The sequence below is a fragment of the Mus caroli genome, unplaced genomic scaffold (genome assembly GCF_978045245.1).
Source record: "Mus caroli unplaced genomic scaffold, Mus_caroli_1 scaffold_8, whole genome shotgun sequence".
NCBI classification, from domain to species: domain Eukaryota; kingdom Metazoa; phylum Chordata; class Mammalia; order Rodentia; family Muridae; genus Mus; species Mus caroli.
Genome location: NW_028227263.1, coordinates 17,474,610 through 17,495,141, shown reverse-complemented (window position 1 = coordinate 17,495,141; position 20,532 = coordinate 17,474,610). Strand labels below are relative to the sequence as shown.

Here is a 20,532-nt window from a genome sequence, read left to right as displayed (position 1 = left end):
GCTTGGGTTTGTTTTTGTGCTTTTCTTCTTCCTTCCTTCCTTTCTTTGTTTCTTTGTTTCTTTCTCTCTCTCTCTCTCTCTCTGTCTTTCTCTCTCTCCCTCCTCCTCCTCTTCTTCCTTCTTCTTCTTCTTCTTCTTCTTCTTCTTCTTCTTCTTCTTCTTCTTCTTCTTCTTCTTCTTCTTTTTTGATCAGAGAGGGGAGGGGATCTGGGAAAAGTTGAGGGAGAGGAAGAAATTTGCCCAAATATATTGCATAAAAATTTTTAAAAATAAATTTAAAACAATTCTTAGGATAGAGCAAAGAGAAAGTAGAAAGTATTTGGGTTGGGAAGGGCAGGAGAGTGAAGGAAATGTGATTTTTTCCCTCTAGGTTTTGTATGGCAGAAGTCAGGGGAGGCATGTGTGACAGTCAGGCTGAGGAACATGTGTGTCCTGCTGACTGTCAGGGGGTGCTATGGAGGACTTGTGCGGAGGACACTGTCAGAGTTGGATTCAGACCTTCCTAATCAAAGCTAGAGGGTGTATTTTCAGAGAATGCAGGAAGGAACTTTGCTTGGAACACTGGGTATAGGATGGATCCTAAACCCAGGAAGGAGTGATCTTGAATTCCAAATGGTCCAGCGCCCCAGGACCAGCCTTCGGCCTTGATAGATCCTGATTCAGCTAAATAAAGCTGGAGAGGGAGGCTGAGACCTGGGGGACTTGTCGGCTCAGTGCTCCTGAGGTAACCATTAATCCTTCCCCCAGGGGAATCCAGGGACTAGCCCCTTGAGGGGCAGATGCTGGAGAGAATGGAGCAACACGTAGAGGCAGGCTCTGAACTTGGGGAGCAGAAGGTCCTGATTGATAATCCTGCTGACATTCTGGTCATCGCTGCCTATTTCCTGCTGGTCATTGGTGTTGGCTTGTGGGTGAGACATTGAGGGGGGTTGGATAGGGAAATGCTTCTGGGGCTTGAGGTAAAAATTTAGGGAGACCTTAGAGAGGAGTGGGAGAAAAATGCTTGGATATAATGAGGGAGAAACCTAGATTTAGTAGGCAAGCCAATTTTAATTCTTTGTCTTCATACCTTCTGGATTGTGCAAAAGAGACTGAGGGTATCAATAGGTTTTTCTTTAATTCAAGTGTTCTAACAAGTGCTCTAAGAGATGTATTAGTTCCCACGTCTGTATCATGGCTGAGCAGCAGCCTATATTTAAGGCCACCAGGCAAGTTAGACTGAATCTAGGCATATCTAGATTCCAGGAGTTGCGCTAGGATTAGGGCCTGGGATGTTCTGAGTGTCGGGGAAGGTTGGGGGTAAGGAGGTGCAGTCTGGGGAGTCCAGGGCTGGTTAATCTTCAGCCTGAAACAAGGCTGAGGAATGTGTTGAGGAAGCTAAGGAAGTCCAAAGATGTGCCCCAATCCCAGTTTCCCCCCACTTCTGTTTCCCAGTCTATGTTCAGAACCAATAGAGGCACAGTTGGTGGCTACTTCCTGGCAGGACGGAGCATGGTGTGGTGGCCGGTGAGAGGGGCTGGGGGATGGGATGGGAGGGACCCTGGAGGAGCAGCCTAGCTCACCCCCATTTCTGGCCACCCAGGTTGGAGCCTCTCTGTTCGCCAGCAACATCGGCAGCGGACATTTTGTGGGCCTGGCAGGGACTGGTGCAGCAAGTGGCTTGGCGGTGGCTGGATTTGAGTGGAATGTGAGGTCTTCTTTTCTATAATAATCCACCTGAAAGATCACAACTTGGGGAAGCTCCTGGCATGGGGATATGAACAAGTTGGGACAGCCCAGTTTGCAGGGGGGTGGGGGTGGGGGTGGGGGGCGGTGAGGTTGGGCTGGGAGCAAGGATCACGAGCTAGCTTATAGCAGTAGGGTTCAGGCGGACCCTGCTCCTGACTTTCTGTATACGCCAGCATCAGTCCTCGGTTGGCCTTGACCACTCTGAAATGGGGCCGGCACCTCACTGATGAAGTACCTGTCTCGATATTCTTTGATGCTGTAGTCTGTGAGCAACTCTAGGCTGAACTGAAGTTCTTTGCAAAAACAAGGACAGTTGGAAAGATGAGGGTTTGAGCCTTCCTGTAAGAGGCCTCTGAACTGAGACTATGAGGGTAAAATTCTTGGGCCAGTGGAGGAGGGGAGGCAGGCCTGCCTGGCAGATGCTGAGGTCTGTCTGAAGAGTCTGTGCACACAGGTTCATTTGCTGGAGAGACAGGGAGGGGCCATAACGACCTTGGGGGAGACGAGTTAGAGGTGATGGTCTGTAAGCCCAAAAGGGTTCTATATAGTTAAGGTGCCGGGAAGATGTCAAGATTCTTTCCCTTCCTGTCCAGGGCCCAGGCAGTTCCGCTGTGTCTTCTGGGTTCTGGGTGTGAGGACTAGGACAGGCCTGCTCAGGATGCTGTCCCGGGCTGTCATTTGTTCCCACAGGCGCTCTTCGTGGTGCTGCTCCTCGGATGGCTCTTCGTGCCAGTGTATCTGACCGCTGGTGTGATCACAATGCCTCAGTACCTCCGCAAGCGCTTTGGTGGGCACCGTATTCGCCTCTACCTGTCCGTGCTCTCGCTTTTTTTGTACATTTTCACCAAGATCTCGGTGAGCACGTGTGGTGTGCGGTACAGACGCTTAGAAAGGTAGAACCACCCAGTGAAGTCTTCAGAGACCTCTGGAAGGGGCGGGAACAAGGAGAAAAGCAAGAATCAGCATGAGGGGTGGGGCCTGGAAAGAGCAAGTCTCCAAGCTGTGGGTACAGTGCTCGGGACCTGGGAAGACCAGGTTGTTGCCAGGTGTGGTGGCGCATGCCTTTATTCCCAGCACTTGGGAGGCAGAGGCACTCAGATTTCTGAGTTGGAGGCCAGCCTGGTCTACAAAGTGAGTTCCAGGACAGCCAGGGCTATACAGAGAAACCCTGTCTCGAAAGAAAACAAAACAAAACAAAACAAAACAAAACAAAACAAACAATAACAAAAAAGAATGGGCTTTTGAGGTATGGCCACACAGGATGAATGGTTTCCGGGCAGGCGTTGGACCTGAATCTCTGCCTTGGCCTCTCATCTATGTATATGCTCTCTCCTGAAAGGTGGATATGTTCTCCGGGGCAGTATTCATTCAACAGGCCCTGGGCTGGAACATTTACGCTTCGGTCATCGCTCTCTTGGGCATCACCATGATTTATACTGTGACAGGTGGCTGCACGGGAGTGGCGGGGTGGGAGGCAAGGAGCTTGAGGGTGGTGACAGAGAGCTGGCCTGCAACATAAGAGGGGAGCCGTTGGTTCTATTGGGAAACAGGAACGTGAGACAGAGCTACAGAAGTGTGATATCATACAAGTCGAGTTAACTCTGGGGAAAACAAATCCCCTTTCTTTCAATGCCCCTTGGGTTTGGACTGTAAGGTCAGGTACCCAGCAAGTGCTGAGGAAGTCTCAATAGTGAGAAGGAGGGAAATAGTTTACAAGCTCCTGGCCTTCTTGGATGTCTCAAGAGTTGACCTGGTGAATCTCCGGGATCTTTGGCTAAATTCTGTGCAGTTCCCAGGATCCCAGATCATGCACACAATGGGTAGGGTGGTGCCAAAGTGGGCTTGGGGCCTGCTGCAGGACGGGGCGCAAGGAAGGCCTGGGCCTTATCACCCCACCCTATCACCCAGTGGAGAAAACAGGCTAAGCAGTGGCTTGTAGGAGACTTGCACCACAAGCATTCCTGGCCAAGAAGGAATCATTGGAGTCTCAAATGATCTCTGAATCAAACGCAATTCTGCCTCCCGGTGCCCCAGTGCACAAGCCCAACCTCATTCTTATAAACTCTGTTCTCTAGAATGGGTCCTTTTCTTGGTCTCAAAAAGCATGGGTGCCAGGGGCCAGCAACTGTGCTGTCCTTCATTGACTGGGGCTTGTTGCAGGAGGGCTGGCGGCACTGATGTACACAGACACTGTGCAGACCTTCGTCATTCTTGCTGGGGCCTTCATCCTCACTGGTTATGGTACGGGCTTTACCCACTGTGGGCAGGGCATGGCTCTTTGCTGCCGCAGAGCTTTTAATATAAGGGGCTGGAACCTTGCTTGTCTCTGCCAATGTGGGTCCTAAGGAGGGCCAGATCCCCTGACAACCCTGCCTGCACAGCTTTCCATGAAGTGGGCGGGTACTCGGGTCTCTTCGACAAATACCTGGGAGCAATGACTTCACTGACGGTGTCCAAGGATCCAGCTGTTGGCAACATCTCCAGCACCTGCTACCAGCCGAGGCCTGACTCCTATCACCTGCTGCGTGACCCCCTGACAGGAGACCTGCCGTGGCCTGCGCTGCTCCTGGGGCTTACCATTGTCTCGGGCTGGTATTGGTGCAGCGATCAGGTAGGTCAAGGTGTGCCAGGGGTGGTGTGTGTGCACGTGCCCGGGACAGAACTCTAAATGCCCTGTGCTGGTCGACGGTGACACCGCCCTTTGGAGTTAGGCTGAATCAGGCCCTGAGCTGATAGATCATGCCAGGGTGAACCATGAAGTCAGAATCCAGTGGCAGGATCGGAGGATGGAGGTGTAGCAGGGGCTCTGTAGAGCTGGGGGGTGGGTATGAATCAGAGTGGGGTTGCAGGTTAGTGCTAAGGGGCCATGGAGAGCAGAGGCGAGGCCTGTGGGCTGTGAGTTACAGGGATGACCTATATATCTGGATGCCTCTTATCCCAGGTAATAGTGCAGCGGTGCCTGGCTGGAAAGAATTTGACTCACATCAAAGCTGGGTGCATCTTGTGTGGCTACCTGAAGCTGATGCCCATGTTCCTCATGGTCATGCCAGGCATGATCAGCCGTATTCTCTACCCAGGTACTGCCCGAATCACCCCAGCCTCAGCAGTACTGTGACCCACATCCAGATCCTCTCCCCACCCCCCACTTTTTATTTTTGCTCAAGGATTCAAGTGCCTGCCAGTTATACCTGCTACTATCCTAAGAGCTGGGGACCTGGTATCTCAGTCTTGCTTCCCACCAGAAGCACCATCTCTAGGATTCACTGTTCACACTAGGTTTCAGGGACTCTCGTTTCCAGATCCTGGTCCTTCCTAGCCACCTAATAGCTTCTTTCTTGCAGATGAGGTGGCATGTGTGGTACCTGAGGTGTGTAAGCGGGTGTGTGGCACTGAGGTGGGCTGCTCTAACATCGCCTACCCACGGCTTGTGGTGAAGCTCATGCCCAATGGTGAGTGAGGGCTGGAAACGGATTGCCCTTGGCCAAGCCTGCAGGGACTGCCTGTGGGAGGGTCACCTAGTCAACCCTTCACCACCTTGAACGCACTGAAGGCCTTGGCCTGACAGCTCCTCTTGGCCACAGGTCTGCGTGGACTCATGCTGGCAGTCATGCTGGCTGCCCTCATGTCTTCTCTGGCATCCATCTTTAACAGCAGTAGCACGCTCTTCACCATGGATATCTACACGCGCCTGCGGCCCCGTGCAGGTGATAGGGAGCTACTGCTAGTTGGAAGGTGTGGTCTGGCTCCCACCCGGCTCCACTAATGACCCTGGGATGTGGGCGGAGCACCAGGAGGGTAATGGGGAAGGCGGGGCTTCAGTGAAATCTGATTGTCCGCAACTACAGGCTCTGGGTGGTATTTATCGTGGCGGTGTCCGTGGCTTGGCTGCCAGTGGTGCAGGCAGCGCAGGGTGGGCAGCTCTTCGATTACATTCAGTCTGTCTCCAGCTATCTGGCGCCTCCAGTGTCTGCGGTCTTTGTGCTCGCACTCTTTGTGCCCCGTGTTAATGAGAAGGTGAGAAGGGCACGTTCACGTGAACTCCGGGTGAGGCTCGGGCAGCTTGAGTAGGCTAACGCTGTTTTTCCCATAGGGAGCCTTCTGGGGACTAGTTGGGGGCCTGCTGATGGGCCTAGCTCGTCTCATACCCGAGTTCTTCTTTGGCTCGGGCAGCTGTGTGCGACCCTCAGCGTGCCCAGCGCTCTTCTGCCGGGTACACTACCTCTATTTTGCCATCATTCTCTTCATCTGCTCTGGCATCCTCACACTTGGAATCTCCCTGTGCACTGCGCCCATCCCTCAGAAGCATGTAAGTGCTGGCCAAGGGGGCCGAGAGACCACAGAACTGTATGGGATAGATGAGCCCTTTCACCCCTGTAGCCAGTCTGCTTCAAGGAACACCCACAGAGGCCAGAGGCCGCGAGTGCAGTATGAAGGGGTCTCCAGGACAAGCACATTTACTTGACATTTTTTGGGAAGCAGAGCAAATGACAATAGGAATATGAAGTATCAGAACTGAAGAACTATGATTCTCCGTGTAGACCTAAAACTTGGGGTGAAACACGGGACTGGGCAGGGCCGAAGACTTTAATACTAGATGAAGAGCTCGGGGTTCAGTGTGAAGGCAGACTGTCCTGGCAAGAGGAGTCTGAGTGAGCTGGGCCTGGGCAGGCCTGCAGGCCAGAAGGGAGTCTGTGTGTGTGTGTGTGTGTGTGTGTGTGTAGACAGTGACAAAGCTGTGTGCCAGCATGGACCTGGGGTGACGGCCAGAACTCCCACCTGGTCCCTTCTCCCTAACTTCCCAGCTCCACCGCCTGGTTTTCAGTCTCCGGCACAGCAAGGAGGAGCGGGAGGACCTGGATGCTGATGAGTTAGAAGGTCCAGCCCCTGCTCCTGTGCAGAACGGGGGCCAGGAATGTGCAATGGAGATGGAAGGTAAGGCAGAGCCCGGGAGGGTACCCTGGGGAGCTTGAGGAGCTAACTCCTTTCAGGCTAACTGTGTGCTCCCCATTCCTTCCAGAGGTCCAGTCCCCGGCTCCAGGCCTGCTCCGCCGGTGCCTGCTTTGGTTCTGTGGGATGAGCAGGAGTGGGTCGGGGAGTCCTCCGCCCACTACGGAGGAGGTGGCGGCAACCACCAGGCAGCTGGAGGACATCAGTGAGGATCCCGGCTGGGCACGAGTAGTCAACCTCAACGCCCTACTCATGATGACCGTGGCTGTGTTCCTCTGGGGCTTCTATGCATAGAGTCGAGGGTGTTGGATGCCATGAGCTACAACCAGGGCATGTCTAAGCCTCACAAAGAGTGAGGGTGAGCAGCTTGGAGTGGATCCCAGAAAAGAAACAGGGCAAGAATACAGCAGGAAGGAACCAGTTCCCTTCCTCTTTACCTGGGGTCCAGTCCATTTGATTGGTTGTCACTTTTCACAAGATGATGGCCAATTGGTCATAGAGGTTTGCCTATACAAAAATAAAACTGCCCTCCTAACATCCTGTTGTGGCTGAAACATCGTTGCTCTTGGCTTCATCCTGGTCTCTGGGCTCCTGCTCTGGGTCCTGGGCTTGGAGCACGGCTGCTCATAAGACCTTCTTTTCTGGAGACGGGGGCCATGTGGCCCTCCACTCATCCACCTCTAAATGGTGTTTCTCCGTCTTCCAGCCAGCAGCCTGCAGTCCTAGGAAAAGGTCACAGGATGAGGCCAGGGAAGAGACTCTAGGCTGAACCTGGGGATGTGTAGCTGGTCTTGGCTACTCTGTGAGTTCTTCTTTTTCTCACCCTTTATCCCCCCAGTTTCACCTCCATCACTAGATAGGAGAGAAAGAAGGAGAGAGGGGAAAGAGAGAGAGAGAGAGAGAGAGAGATCCCTGAATCTAATGTCTTTCCTTTTGTTTCTTCTTTGACCATGGCTGCTAACAAACTGCAACCAACCCCCCACTCCCGAATGACCAACAACCACCCACCCTACCTTTTGGGGAGCTAGCATGTATATACCCTACGAAAAGTTCCCAGAATTCCAAAAGTCACATAATTGCAGAAACTATCCGCAGCTGGCAAAACCATGGCTCTGGAGCACAAGGCCAATCGCAGTCAGCTGCTGCGGACAGTCCTCAGCAGCCTCATATCCCTATACCTGGGATTAACACAAAGCACATAATCTTATAATCTTTCTGTGTTTTTAAAAGAAACCAAACTTCCAGAATTCTCACTGCAGGGATGGGCTACATGAGCAGAGGTGCAGGCTGATGCAGCCTCTTATGCTACTTGGGCTCCTCTGTTGGGATTTTCTGTGGCAGAAAATGAAGCTAAAATTTTGTGCAGAGAGAAATCAGCCATAGCACATGGAAAAGGGCAGAAAGAAGTAGATGCTTTAAGACCAATTTGGCTTATAGGCTATCAATATCAGAGACCAACCTGAACTCCAGTCCTGTAGGCAGGGAAACAAGAGACCCAGACTGAAGAGCACAGACGAAAGCAGGCCTTTGTTTCCCATGCAGGAGCCCGGGGATGGTGTTACCTTTCAAGAACTTTGGGAACAGTGTGTCCAACACTTGATGGGTCTCCCTGACAAGAATCCAGCTTTCTTTCTTAGGATCTGGTGGATGTAAAATCAGGAATTCTCACATCCTCGGCAGAACAGATAGCCCACCCTTCCCCACCCCTGCTGGAATCAGCATGAGACCACACGGCTCTTACCAGCCTGCACCTGGTGCCTCAGCTCTGCCAGCTCTCCTGGAAGTGGCCCATCTTCCTGCAGGGCTCCGAGAATCAGCCCATGGGTGGCAGCCCTTAAGACAGTCTCGGGGCCTGCTTCTTGGCTCAGGGCAACCTGTACCTGGTCTGAAGAGACCCAAGAGACAGCCAGATCAGAATAACTATTCCTCAAATGCCTTCAACCCATTTTTCTGATTTTTCTCATCTGCCTGAGGCCATTGCCAGACATGGAAGTCCCCACTCTTCCCTTCCCATCTTCAACTCCTGTTGTTTCTTTAGCCAGACTGAAGTGCTCAGTTTTCAAGAGCAACTTCACAGTAGCTCCAAGAGGCAACTTTTCTCATCAGCGAACATTAACGCCTTTAACACATTACAATCAGCAAATCCGGAGGACTCATTGCCTAACAAAGGACTCAGGGTAAGAGACAAAGTGATCTACAGAGAAGCCAAGGGCCACAGTCTTACCTGAATATGTTGTAATGTACAAAGAAAGCACTCTTTACGAAATCACCCTACTCAATCCTTAGGAAAATGCCACAAGTAGTAAGACAACTTGTAGCATCATGTTCTAGATCAGCAGTTTGCATGTCAAAGGTCATGCGGTGACCCTCTGACACAGTTCCTCCTGTTACGGTGATCCCCAGCTATAACATTATTTTCGTTGCTACTTCAAAACTGTAACTTGCTACTGTTATGAATCATACTGTAAATCCCTGATATGAAGGGTATCTGATGTGTGACTCCTGTGAAAGGGTCATTCAACCCCCAGAGGGGTTGCTGCCCACAGGTTGAGAACCACTGTCATAGAGGGATACAGCGAATTCACTAGGGCATGAAGCTATTCATTTGAATGCATCAAAATTTTGGTCTAGAGTACTCTCTAGGACTCTAGGCAGCCTCCAAACTGTCCGGGAGTTGGAGGCCTGGAGTCAGAGGAGTGAAGACGGGGAAGCTGCAGCACACTCACGTCGTGACTTGTTCCAGCAAAGCAGGTACGGCTCGTGATGGCCCTCAACCAGCTGCTTCAGCTCAGAGACACTGAGGGAGAGAAGAGTGCACTGGGGCAGCGAAAGCAAGGCAGCAGGACCCACTTGGTTAAACTGTTGGCTGTAACTGTCCGTTTGCCATTGGCTTCTGCTCACTGCCCATTTCCCTAGCTATTGCCTTAGCCCCTCCCACCTTCTCTCTTCCTGTACAGTCTTCCCCATGTACATCCCTTCCTTCATCTATAAACCCCTCCATCATCAATAAACATCTTTTGCAAAAATTATGATTTCCAGTGTTGCATATAATACATCATGCATACTGACCATTTACACCGCTCCCACCTTGCGTCTCCCACAAATCTTTCATATTTACTGTCTATTTGCTTTGTTTTGTGGCCCACCGAGGTGAACCAGGGCCTTCTTCATGACTATGGGCTTGGAGCTATGGCTGAAGGCTGGAACCTATTCCGAGCTAATAGTCCTCTTCCCTGGCTGACAGGTATGGTCAGCCTCGTGCGAGCTTAGTGTAGGGAACGACAGCTGTGAGTTAATGACTCCATCGGTTGTACTCTGAGGTGCTTAGCTTGTGTCACCTTGACATGACTCAGGAGTCACCAGAGAAGAGGGAACCTCAACCAAAGAACTGCCTTCCTTGCCCAGGTTGGCCTATGGCCACGTCTGTGAGAGACTGTCTGATTGATGATCTGTTGGGGTGACACCACCCTTCAGCAGTCAGGCCAGGGTTGCATAAGAAAGCTAGCTGAGCCTGAGGTGGTGAGTGAGCCAGTTAACAGCATGGCTTCTGTCTTAGTTCCTGCCCTAACTTCCTTTGATGACTGAGTGTGACCTGGAATTATAAGCCAAAGAAACCTGGCCCTCTGGGAGTTGCTTTTGTTCATGGTGTTTATGACACCAGAAAACAGTAAACCAGATCATACTGAGTGCAGATAATGGCATTTAGAGCTTTTTACCCTGTCTTCCAGCATACAGACTTCCTGCCCCCTCTTACACAATGCCCCATGAGCCTTAGAGGGGATGGGTCGAGGTAACTTGATTCAGGATGGGCCACATCCTTCATCTGTATTGTGCATCTCGGGTGGTCCTGAGTCTGCACCACTGCCATCCATGCATGTTAAGGATGCTGAGGGCTACTTTGGTCTATGGGTATCTACAGGGGTATTCAGAAGGCAGTTTGCTGCTATCACTTATCTCTCGGTTCTATTTCCTGCTTCCCTCACGAGCTCTCGCTGATCTCTGATGCTGTACAATGGCAATAAGAAACCTAGAACAGATTATACAGTGAAACCTGACCAAACATCAGTGTGTAACTGAAAACAGGAGCTTATGTGGGAAGTGTGGGAAGCAGGAGGTATTGGACCACTCACCTGGAGACCAAGTGGTGTAGGGGAACACCCAGGGACAGAGACAGGGATGGCCAGAAACCTGTTGGAAGCAGTCAGGAAGCTCAGGTGGAGGGGGAAGGAAGGCTGGGAAACCCAGGAACCTGAGACCAAAGGGATGGATCACCTGTCCACAGTGGCTCCATCTGATTGGCTGAAGCAGGCTCAAGTACCTCTCCCCTCTGCAGGAAGTGCTCTAGGACCAGCTGGAGGCGGCTTTCATTCAAGGTCTCCAGGACAAGGGCTCGGACTGCCCGGTAGTTGGCATAGATGTGGAGGGCGGTGAGCAGGACGAAACAGCCAAGGCTGAGGCTGGGACCAGAGAGTACGGTAGCCAATGGACACAGGAAGAGGCTGAGCCGGCATCTTCACCACAGCCTCACTCCTGGCTTACCTTGGGCAATCTGATACCAGAGGAAGCATCAAAAGGCTGACCAGTAGCCCTGCTAGGTTCACCACTGTCTCCTGGAAAAGAGCAGAGAAGCTGAGCGTTAGAGGGCTTCCCAGAAAGCCGGAAAAAATGTCGGTGCTTTTTATTATAGTCCTTAGGGCTTCAAAAACCACCCAGGGCTCCCTGCCCTGATGGGAGTGCCAACTATACTTTTAATGTTTTGGTGAGTAAGCTGCTATTTAAAAGATGCTGGGAATTTCTCTGCTCAGTAGACACCATACTTCTTAGAATGCCCTTGGGACACACCTTGGTTGACTTCCAAGACTCACCTGAGCAGTCCTACAATGGGCACTCTGGGCTGTGCACATCTAATTTCCTGCAGTGTGCTGGAAAAGGTGGGTCCCTCCTTGATTGGTATCCACGGAACCCCAGGATGGCAAGGAATGGCTTTGACCTTCTGCTTGTGGACCCATGTGACCAGAGCCTTCCACTAGCCAGAATGAAGACACTTGGGGGAAAGGAACCCTGCTGTGGCCCCGGGACATCAGTCAAGACCACAAGCTATGGATCCTAGCTATCGGGATTCTGGGGAAAGCTGGTCTTGGCATGGAGAGGCCCTGAGGCTCACCAGCTCTTTTTGCTCCTAGCCTTCCTCGGAAGGAGAAAGGCTGAGGGACTAAAGCCCGCATATGAAGTGGTGAACTAGGGATGGAGGCAGTCAGGAACACAGGAGCAGAAAGCCTCTGTTTCTACAGGTAAAGTCAGCCAGGTAGCCATGTAAAGTTGCAACAAGTGAGCGCTCAGCAGCAAAGCTGCCTCGAGACAAGGGAGCCGAGGTTTGAGGAGGACTGGGGTCCTTCTTTACCTTGGCATCACCTAACAAACAGCACTCCAGAGAACTACAGGGTGGGGTGCAGGGCGCGCATTCGTAAAAGAGCAAAAGAGCACAACAGCTGGGCTGCGTGCTTTTGTAAACTCGTTTCTCAGCTCACTAGCCCACTTCCATTCCTGGTTGACTTTTACCTCTTTTAAAGAATCCATTTTAATTCCATGCCTAACTTAAAAGATGTAACTTTTTCTCCAGCTTCCTTCCTGGAGGCTGCTGGGAATTTTCACTTAACTTTTACTGTGTTTTTCTCCTACTAAACTATTAATAAAGTTATCCTGGAGCTTCCTTCTGGGTTCGTTTCTGAACTCTTTCACTAAGGAGGCTAAGAACCTCTAAGAGGAACCCTAGGCTCCCCTGGAATATGTCAGAACCAGGAAGGGTTCCCAAGGAGACTCCTCTGAAGACTCGCTACCTGTTGTCCAAGATTCCCTCTGAAACATCTATCTCCAGGCTTTATCCTCTCTTCTGCCTCAGGCCCTGAGTCTCTGCATGCAGATCCCTCGTGTGTCACAAACAAGACAGTGCTGTAAGGGCTTGGAGGGCCGTGATGGCAGAGCCAGCACTTGCTTCCTAGCGGGCCTGGCTTTCTAAGGCAGGGGATGGGCTACAGGTGTGTGAAGGCAGAAGTGAATCATGAAGGTGCCATCCTCGGGGTCCCCGTGACGCCGGAGGTCCACTCTGCCAGAACTCACCTTCACATCCCTGTCCTCTCTGCATTCCTTTGTTCTCTTCATCCTTTACAATGTCTACCTCCCACCAAGAGGATGGAGAAGTGGCTCTGTGCAAGGAGGCTGCTATGAGCCATGTGCCTGACTCACCCCAAGGGTTCAGGCGGGTGGGGCCGGTGCAGGTGAGTTTTACAGGATGTAGGTGCCACAAAAGTGTTGTTGAGGCTTTAAATCAAGATCAACTCTTTTAACAACTTCATTTAAACAAAATGTTGTCTGTATGTTCCTGACAATTATGGTAATGCCTTTTGCTTTATAAGATCTACAAATCCGACTGAGCTCATGCCAAATACCACCATCTCATTGGTAAAAAGGGTTAGAATTGGATCGCTAGTTTTTTGGTTTTGTTTTTGGCAGAAATGGGTTATATTTATCATAATCTTGATAGTGATAGACATTGTGTATTTAACCATTGTTTTAACTTTATGTCCTGTTTATAGTCAATTCACATTCTTCCAGTCCTATGAAAATTTTTAACTCCATCTTCCTGGGTCTCTTTGATCACCCTCCAAAGCCTGAAAGTTTATAAGAGTGGGAACTGCAAGCCGCCCCCCCCCCAACACACACACACACACACTACTTTACGCAGTGCCTATTCCCCCAGTTCTCGTCCTTTTTTCTCCCTGAGTCTGTATGCAGGTGCTCTTTTATTAAGGAGGGGTGGCAATGCTCTCCCTTCTTAATAACATGAATTATTAAGTAAAGTACTGTCTCCCGGGTGTCCCTCACCACATGATGAAATGAAAGCTAACACAGATCTGTGCAGGATCTTACTGCCTCCAGTTGGAATGTCAGTGCCTGCAGGTGCCTTCCAGCTCACACTTCTTCTCTACAAGGACAATTCTTCATGGGGGCAAGGGTTGATAGTCTAGGGTTCTACTGCAGGACTCAAGGACTAAAGAATAGCTGGCACCAGGAAAGGCTAGCTCCAGAACTGGTTTATATGGCGGCTTGTGGGTGCTGAGCCCATGCTGCTCAGGAGACTTAAGTCTCTGCAGCTGAGGTGACTCTGGGTTTCTACCGTTCACCTCGCAGATGTCTTCTCCATAACCAGAAAACATTTATCCCCAAGGGAAGTGATGCTAGAGGTGAAATCCAAACAGAACACTGCACCCCCGTCCTTTACCCTTCACAGTGATTTCAAACCAAGAGCTCTGAGCCCATTTGGTTTTCGGTTCCCTCCATTTTTGTTTAATTTTTTAGAGCATGTTAGGATAGAGACCGTAATCAGCTTCAGCACAGGAGACACTTCAATGACGCAAGCAGCAGGGCTCTGCACCAGGTAGTTGGGGAAGAGAGGGGGAGCGGGGAGCACAAACCAGTGTCTCTAATTCCTTTGGGGCCATATGTTGGGGAGTTTTCCCCAAGGATGTTTGGGTAACTAAAGACAGGAAGATTGGTCTTGGGTCCAGAGTGCCATCAGGAGACATTCTACTTCACTTCAGAGGCCCTGTGCGCCCAGGGTTCCCACCTGGTTTTGGTCTCTTGTTATAATGCACTGAACAGCCTGGCTCCTTCATCTGCATGTACTTTGCACACACACCCCTCTCCAAACACTGCACCCAGCGCCTTCAAAAACTCTGCCATCCCTGACTTGCACTGGGCTTCCAGTCTCCTATCTCTGAAAAATAGTATGAGCTGCCCTGCCCCTGGTAATTATCAAATTTAGACAGTTTCTATTCAAATGTATTCCTAACATATCCAGGTATAATGAGCAGAAAAGCCAATCTGGCCTGAACTGGTCTGGGGTGTATGTGCAGTAAGGCAAACTGTCTCCTTTAGTAGCCGTTTAGGGAGAGCCTCCTATTTACCATACAAGGACTATGTAATGGAGTGTGCACATGACTAAAATTGGAAGCATTATGAGAAGGGGTATTCACAGTAGAGAAACAATCTATTAATCAAAATATTGAACAGCCTAAACTATCCCTGGGAGTAACCAGCTCCTTCTCCCAGCCGCATAGAAAGAAACACCAAGCTGTAGCCTCCGAGTACACTCACTCACGTGGCTAGCTGTCAGTTATGACAGTGGATCTTGTCTTAATCTGGAGGACGGCTTAGCTCCAAATAAAATTACCTTGCTTCTTGTGCACATCTGTGTGAGCCTTTATTTCCAATTCTTGGGTTAAGAAACCAAGGACCTGTGAACACCCAGCCCAGACCCCAACCACCAATAACACCAGCCCTTTCTCTGTCCTTACACCTGCCGCTATGACATGCTAGGACAATGCCCCTAGAACACAAAGAGAGAGAGACTAATATTTGACTGTACTCTCTGGCCTCAATATAAGCTAGGCAAATGAAAGCTTGGGCCAAAAGATAAATCTTAAACCTAACTGCCTGCCTCTAGCTGGGTTTACTCTGGAAAGGTCAGGGGCACTGATCTGCCCTACGGGGCATATGAAGACTGAAGTCTCCATTTACTCCAGTGCCTATGGAACTTCAGGCAAGGGAAGTGCTGGACCCTCAGGAGCGATTCCTGCTCGTGATCCTTTTCAATCATATGCCCTCAACAAAAAGCTGCAAAGTGTCTCTGGAGAGTCCCCAGACAGCAGTGGGTGACATCTCAATCTGTGTCCTACTATGATTATCTGTTGTCTTAGGGCGACTTACAAAGCCCCATTTCCTACAGTACCCTCCTTCTTCCCACAGGGGAGCTTTCCTCAAACCAGGCTAATTCCTTCTTTTCCCCTAAAGGTCCAAAGACTATTCCTAAGCTGATTAACTCGAATTACAGTGTTACTCTAAGAACTTTCAATAGTACAAGGACCTCAGACTCCACACACCGACCTCTTGGACACTACTCCTTTGATGTTGAACAACTGTGACATGAAAACCCATCCCTGCTGCTACCCTCTCAGGGACAGAAAGTTCTGACACACAGACAGCAGGCAGCCTGGCAGATTCCTCACGAGCTCACCTCACTCCCTCCAAAGCCAGAGAGGGGGACTTCTGAACGCCTGGTTGCAACTGAGTCACATGCCATTTCCAAGTGATGGAATGTCCTAGTATGGTATTCTACACGTATGGAACAATAAGGAATGGAACTCAGTATGCCCCTAAAATTTCCAGGAATAACTAAGTAACAGGGACCACTTTTTCTTTCATCCATTTTGTTCTATGTACTTAAAACAATTGTGTGTGTATATATATATATATATATATATATATATATATATATATATATATATCATAAATGTTATTAAAATTTTTACAAATAAGTAAAAGTCTCAGACTAAAAATTTAAATTTACTTTTTATGTCCTGGCATACCTTAAACTATGTGTAAGCATATATTAAAAAGCCTTCTATGTGTATAATAAATTAAGGCTCTCATTTCCTTTCTTAAAACCTATTAAAATGGTATCTTTGGGTCTATGAGTTACTTCCTAAGATATTAAATGCTATTTTTTAATATAAAACAACAATACCATTCACAATATAGGTTACCTTGCTCTGTATATAATCAGGATGGCTATGTTCTTAAATCCTCAGGTATTAATAATGAATACCTTACCTTTCTAATTTCTAAACCTATATTTTACCCTAGAACTATGTCATTACAAAGCAAAACCTGTTTCCAGTCTGCCTCTGTCCTTTACAGACGTGCTTTTCTAGGTTCTTATCTTGTCCAATTTAAAGAGTCACTTAATGGTCAAGCTGTGGGTGTCTGCCCAGTGAGCTCGGAGTCAGGTCACACTCTGGTTTTAAGATCAAAGATATCTGACTTTATACTAAAATAATATCTGTAAAAATGTATTTTGGAATAAGAATTGCTAATGCCATTATAATGTGAACTAACTGATAGTCTAATCTGCGATGGTCCAGCGGACGGTCTGGCGTCATGTTTACATGCAACCGTGTGTTCTCATGCGCTTGCACTGCTATGTGTTCACAGAACCAAACTGTCTGAGAAGTAAATGGTCTGATTAGTTAAAACAGCCAAGCTTAACCACAGTTCTTTTTAATTCATACTGTAACTAAAATTTAAAATAAAAAGGGGATCAAATAAACAGTCTGAGCCCAGACACTGCTGCTCAGCTGCTTCGGCTCTGACCAGGTAGTGCTTTAAATATCCTGGGCTTAGAACAGAAACTGGCCTGTAGGATGTGCTAAGCCCCCTCCTCGGAGAGGTGGTCCTCTCGGCTCTGCTTTTAATAAAATCTAAAAACTGGGGCAGTGATTTAGCCCTGTACCTTTAACTTTTCCCAAACAATTAATTTACTTTTTTAAAAAAGAAGATTTTGTTTTATCAAAGTAATCTTATAGTTTCTACAAAATGTGACAGGGATCTAATTAAAGAACCGACCTTAGTCAGATTTATTAAAAAAAAAATCTGTCTGTTAAGCATCTCTGATATATCCACCAATGTACTATAAATTTGCCTTGATGTTTTTCTTTATTCTGTAAAACTATAAAAATGTCTTGAAATTGCTTCCCTGTTGGAACATGGAATTAAGAGAGCAACCCAATTCTGTGTTCCTGGGCAATGGTTACTCAAAATGGCTCCAGAATAAACTGTTTCTTATTTCCTTTAAGATGACAGCTGTGGGTTTTGTGTCGACAACCTCTGCCCTTCCTCACCTCTGCCCTTCCTCACCTCTGCCCTTTCTCACCCAGAGTATTCGGGAAACAAAGCCTGCCAGGCACGGACAAGAGGGGGCTATAAAGACTCTGTACTACACGCCGCATGGCTGGATGCCTTTTGGACTGTCTATTAACTTGCTAGCCACTTCTATTCTTAGGAGTGCTTTTTCTTCTCTTAATAAGCTATTTCCATTCCACACTAAAGGGTATTAACCTTTTCTCCACCCCTCCTCCCGGAGGCTACTGGGATTTCCACCTAACCTGTGCAGTGTATTTCTCTTATCTCTTAAACTAATTATGCCTGTGCTTCCTCCTGAGTGTTGCTCTCAGGCAGGCCATATGGTCAGAAAGTAGTGAAAGCTGGCTACAGAAGGGTTGCTGGTGTTAGAGAAAAAAAGCCAACATTCCTTGGGACCGTGTGAAATAGATTTTCTGTCCCCAAAAGGAATCACTTCCCTTGCCTCTGGCAGAAGTCCCTACTCACAAGTACTTATTACACAATTCAAAGCCCCCACACTAGCCTACTGCCCCCCCCCAACTAGCCTGCTGCCCCTACACTAGCCTGCTCCCCCCACACTAGCCTGCTGCCCCCACACTAGCATGCAGCCCCCACACTAGCATGCTGACCCCACACTAGCCTGCTGCCCCCACACTAGCCTGCTCCCCCCACACTAGCCTGCTGCCCCCACACTAGCATGCAGCCCCCACACTAGCATGCTGACCCCACACTAGCCTGCTGCCCCCACACTAGCCTGCTCCCCCCACACTAGCCTGCTGCCCCCACACTAGCCTGCTGCCCCCACACTAGCATGCAGCCCCCACACTAGCATGCTGTCCCCACACTACCATGCTGTCCCCACACTAGCATGCTGCCCCCCACACTAGTATGCTTGCCCCTACACTAGCATGCTGGCCCCACACTAGCCTGCTGCCCCTACACTAGCATGCTAACCCCCACACTAATGTACTTGCCCCCACACTAGTATGCTTGCCCCTACACTAGCATGCTGGCCCCACACTAGCATGCTGTCCCCACACTAGCCTGCTGCCCCTACACTAGCCTGCTGCCCCCACACTAGCCTGCTGCCCCCCACACTAGCCTGCTGCCCCCACACTAGCATGCTGCCCCACACTAGCCTGCTGCCCCTACACTAGCCTGCTGCCCCCACACTAGCCTGCTGCCCCACACTAGCCTGCTGCCCCTACACTAGCATGCTGCCCCCACACTAGCCTGCTGCCCCCCCATTAGCGTGCTGCCCCCACACTAAGCAGGCTGCCCCCACACTAGCATGCTGGCCCCCCACATTAGCATGCTGCCCCCACACTAGCCTGCTGCCCCCCCACATTAGCGTTCTGCCCCCACACTAGCATGCGTGCCCCCACACTAGCCTGCTGCCCCCCCCACATTAGCGTGCTGCCCCCACACTAAGCAGGCTGCCCCCACACTAGCCTGCTGGCCCCTTTTATACCCCCACTCTCCCCACTCTTGCTATTCCATCACTCTTGCTATCTTGCTATTCTCTGTGCCTTGCTATCTCCATTATTCTTTTCTGCTCTCTCGGCTCTCTGGAAGATAGCCCTGGCCATGTTCAGTTTCTTCTCCGCTCTCTGTTTTCTCTCTCCTATCTACAATAAAAACCTTCCCCATACTAAAGCAGTTATTCCAGGAGTTTCCTCTCTGTGCTCCCTTGTCTACACCGAGTCAGTTTATAAATCATTTTATTAACGAGACTAAGAACCCCCAAAGGAAGCCTGACTTTCCCTGCAGGACGCAGGAGCCAGCTATGGGACTGAGCACGTGGTCTGAATAGCCCCCGAGATGCACTTCTGCCTGACTGAGGACGCTCTACAGAAACAAAGCCTGGGGGCTGAGGCAGGACTGGGAGGCAGGGAGAACTAACACAAGAAGCTGGAGAAGCTGGTGAGGAGGGCCTGGTTTTCACTTGTTTGACTTAGTCCAACCTTTTCCCTGGGCAGAGGGACTTCCCCAAGGGTATCTAGATGGACTTTGAGCCTTTCTGCTCTTTATTTTCTTATCTGTGAAATGGTCACAATGGGTACATTAACAATAGAAAGACTGAATAAGTTCCTGGAGAAGACATAGGTAGGCTTTACAAATACTAGTTTATGAGCACTGAGCAAAACGGTTCAGTGCTCAAAACGGCCGACCGAGGCCAGAACAGGACTGGATAGGACGGGCTCCTTCCTAGCTGATTCAGGGTCACCAACTACAAGGAGTAAACAAGTAAACAACAGCAAAATCAGCACGTCACATTTCTGGGACCTGTCCAGGCCTTACGTTCCTCTACAGTGAGACGAGGGTCATAAAAGTGCCGACTTTACAGGGTGTGAAATAAATAATGAAACCCAGAGGGCACTTAGCACAGAGCTTGGGACAAAATGTAAGACCTGTGGAGTCCAGTCTCAGGGCTATCCCTCCCAATGCCATTCTGCTCAGACTCCCTCTGTCAGAGGAGAGTACTGGGCCAGAGGACCTTCCAACTCAGTGGAGGCCTCTGGCTGGCATCCTAACAACCTCACATGCTGAGTACACCTCAGTGGGGATATGGCTGACCCCACCAGGTAACAGCAGGGCCACTTACGCTTCTCTCTGTACGCCCCCTACTCACCTCCTTCCCAGGGACACTTGGAAGTCTCTTTTTGTACTTCTAAACTGTGGTGGGCCCTGGACCCTTCCCCACCTCACTCAAACGGCTTCCCGTGCCTGTGCTCACCTGGCTGCTGTCCTTGGCTGACACATCTGCCATGTTGTTCCTTCGGGCCTGGTGCATGGTCAGTGCAGCTCGAGTGGCCCCGCCAGCCACACCAACAATGCACTGGGTGGGGAAAAGAGAAGAGTGAAGGTCAGGGCAGTCTGTGCTGTGGAAAGGCAGGCCCTCCTGTGGGCGAGCGCATAGGTAACTCACCCCAGCCAGAGAAAAGCGGGTCTCTAGTGACACCTCCCTTCCGCAAACACCCAATGCAGTCCTTGGCTTTTAGTTCTTACTACTGAATCTTTAAAAACCTGTTCCCGAAGTTGTTCCAAGAGAAAAGGGAAGCCTTGCCAGCTATTATTACCCTGTGACCCTGACTGTAGGAAATTCCAACTTCCTTTCCC

At 49.9% G+C, this 20,532-nt stretch overlaps 2 protein-coding genes across 2 annotated transcripts in view; one reads left to right on the top strand and one right to left on the bottom strand.

Moving 5' to 3' along the window:
- Positions 1–761: 761 nt before the first annotated feature.
- Positions 762–6,969, top strand: Slc5a2 (solute carrier family 5 member 2). Its single transcript, XM_021167033.3, has 14 exons — positions 762–911; positions 1,435–1,506; positions 1,583–1,687; positions 2,419–2,583; positions 3,068–3,173; positions 3,889–3,969; positions 4,110–4,339; positions 4,670–4,805; positions 5,070–5,177; positions 5,310–5,460; positions 5,574–5,742; positions 5,819–6,034; positions 6,531–6,660; positions 6,746–6,969. The coding sequence occupies exons 1-14, from the start codon at positions 780–782 to the stop codon at positions 6,967–6,969; spliced, it is 2,025 nt and encodes a 674-aa protein (XP_021022692.2). The 5' UTR covers positions 762–779.
- The window catches only part of Rusf1 (RUS family member 1), a 27,255-nt gene continuing 12,872 nt past the window's right edge, over positions 6,150–20,532 (bottom strand). The window contains exons 6-13 of the mRNA XM_021167034.3: positions 20,150–20,251; positions 11,215–11,285; positions 10,948–11,132; positions 10,806–10,863; positions 9,402–9,472; positions 8,417–8,560; positions 8,238–8,315; positions 6,150–7,397 (exon numbers count right to left, since the gene is read on the bottom strand). Coding sequence (XP_021022693.1) covers positions 7,300–7,397; positions 8,238–8,315; positions 8,417–8,560; positions 9,402–9,472; positions 10,806–10,863; positions 10,948–11,132; positions 11,215–11,285; positions 20,150–20,251 — 807 coding nt within the window. The 3' untranslated portion in view covers positions 6,150–7,299. The remainder of the gene's footprint in view (positions 7,398–8,237; positions 8,316–8,416; positions 8,561–9,401; positions 9,473–10,805; positions 10,864–10,947; positions 11,133–11,214; positions 11,286–20,149; positions 20,252–20,532) is intronic.